The following is a 1,807-nucleotide window of genomic DNA, read 5'->3' on the forward strand; positions in this document are numbered from 1 at the left end:
CTCGTAATACTAATTGCAGGGAGACTTTTTAGCTATCGCGTGTGTAATAGTAACATAATACTTATTTCATTGGTGTAGTAGTAACGTTGAAATCGTTCAACAATCAAATATAGAAACAGTCATTGTTACATGACCAGTATGTTTTGTGAATATCCATGAGCTAATGGCAATAATCAGATATGTGTTCTAAATATACAGAGGCTTTCCACAACATCAATTGAAAACCCTTTAGAATTTAAGAATAAAGTCAGATTTTTTAAATAAAAGTAGGATAATTTTTAAAACGTATTATCATTTTCAAACAATGTACATACACATTTAATTAATGTGCTACATGTAAGAAATGTTCTGTTTATTCAGAAAAAAAACAGAGCTTATGTTCAAACAATACTTGTATATATATTATATTTCAATAAAAATTTCAAAGACAATACAAATCACCAATAGCAGTAAAATATCAAAGGTAACCTTTCCAATATATATCAGACAAAAGGCAATTTCAAATAACACTGATAAGTACGCTTGCTCTAACGGAAATGTGCATAAAATAACACAAATGCGTGTTCGCAATATCAAAATGTTTATACCCGGGAACCAACTGACACATGTACAAATATCAAACGCAGTATCCTAGTCAAGTTAATCACATTGATTTCATTGCGAAACCCGGCACTCTATGACGTCTTTAAGATCTCTGCGAAATGCTTTGTTCATAAAGGCATAAATTATTGGATTAGCGACATTGTAGAAAAAGTACATATAGAAGATGAGCATATTGTATGGCAGCACTTCATGTGCCATTAGCCACGCCGGTAGAAACACTATTATAAATACAGCTGTTACGACAAAAAGCATGGCAGCGGTCCGAATGTTGGCTACAAGACCCTTTTCTCTGATAGTCATTCTTCTCAGAAATGCAGTCTTTTCTGTTTTCGGGCGTGGTTCGTCGACAACACTGGTCATGTCAACCTCTGTTTTAATACTTCCATTATTTATGGACGCTCTCGTATTCACATATGTTGTAGGTGGATCTTTATACGAGGAATACATTGACCTTTGACTGCGCATGCGTCGTCTTTTGGCTCTCCTTACAGAGACGAATTTATAAATAAGAATATATAGAACAACCACAACAACTATCACTATCACAAAGAAGCTTGAATAAATCTTTTGGTAGACATCAGTGAACTGGAAACTAAATATTAGACCGTTTACTTGGCAAATTCCTTTATATTCTAGTATTTGTGTCTTCAAGTGTAACACATTTTTCATGGTATCTGTTTTATATGATAGATTTAATCCATACGATGGTTCATCATCTTTTGATAATACAGTAATGCCACTTTGATTTGCTATGTATATATAACTGTCATTTATTCCATCAGTTGCCGTAGAGTTTGATTCCTTTACAAAGTAAACACCGTAGTTTAAGGCCGTTATAATTCCGAGCGAAAATGCTATTCCTGCTAAAACAGAAATTATAACTTTAGCCATCTTTTTGTTAAGTATATGTGTGAATGGATGGCAAATACACAGATATCTTTTTCAATTTCCCTATAGCCATCATAAAAAAATGCGGGAGAATGGCACTTTGATGTTGTTTAAAAAAACTTTGTAGAACTTACAAAATATATCATACTTCACATATTTTACCATATTTTCCCAAAAAAAAATTTGGGTATAGGGAAAATTATTAATATCCCAGGTTAAAAAAATTTCAGTTCCAAAAAAGCTTATTATAAATTTACCGTTGTTTGCAAATTTTATTTCGCTTCTTTACAAAAACCCCATATAGGACAAAGCTTTT

General features: G+C 32.4%; 1 protein-coding gene across 1 annotated transcript; it reads right to left on the minus strand.

The window, feature by feature from the left end:
- Positions 1 to 654: 654 nt before the first annotated feature.
- LOC132713932 (5-hydroxytryptamine receptor 1F-like) lies at positions 655 to 1,494 on the minus strand. The gene has a single exon (XM_060696636.1). The coding sequence runs from the start codon at positions 1,492 to 1,494 to the stop codon at positions 655 to 657; it is 840 nt and encodes a 279-aa protein (XP_060552619.1).
- Between the last annotated feature and the right edge of the window lie 313 nt (positions 1,495 to 1,807).

The sequence above is a fragment of the Ruditapes philippinarum genome, unplaced genomic scaffold, assembly GCF_026571515.1.
Source record: "Ruditapes philippinarum isolate M1 unplaced genomic scaffold, ASM2657151v2 ctg4805_1_1_1_1, whole genome shotgun sequence".
NCBI lineage: Eukaryota > Metazoa > Mollusca > Bivalvia > Venerida > Veneridae > Ruditapes > Ruditapes philippinarum.

What these genes read in the sequence shown, in the direction of transcription:
- LOC132713932 (XM_060696636.1), bottom strand. Translation starts at nt 1,494, where the DNA reads ATGGCTAAAGTTATAATTTCTGTTTTAGCAGGAATAGCATTTTCGCTC.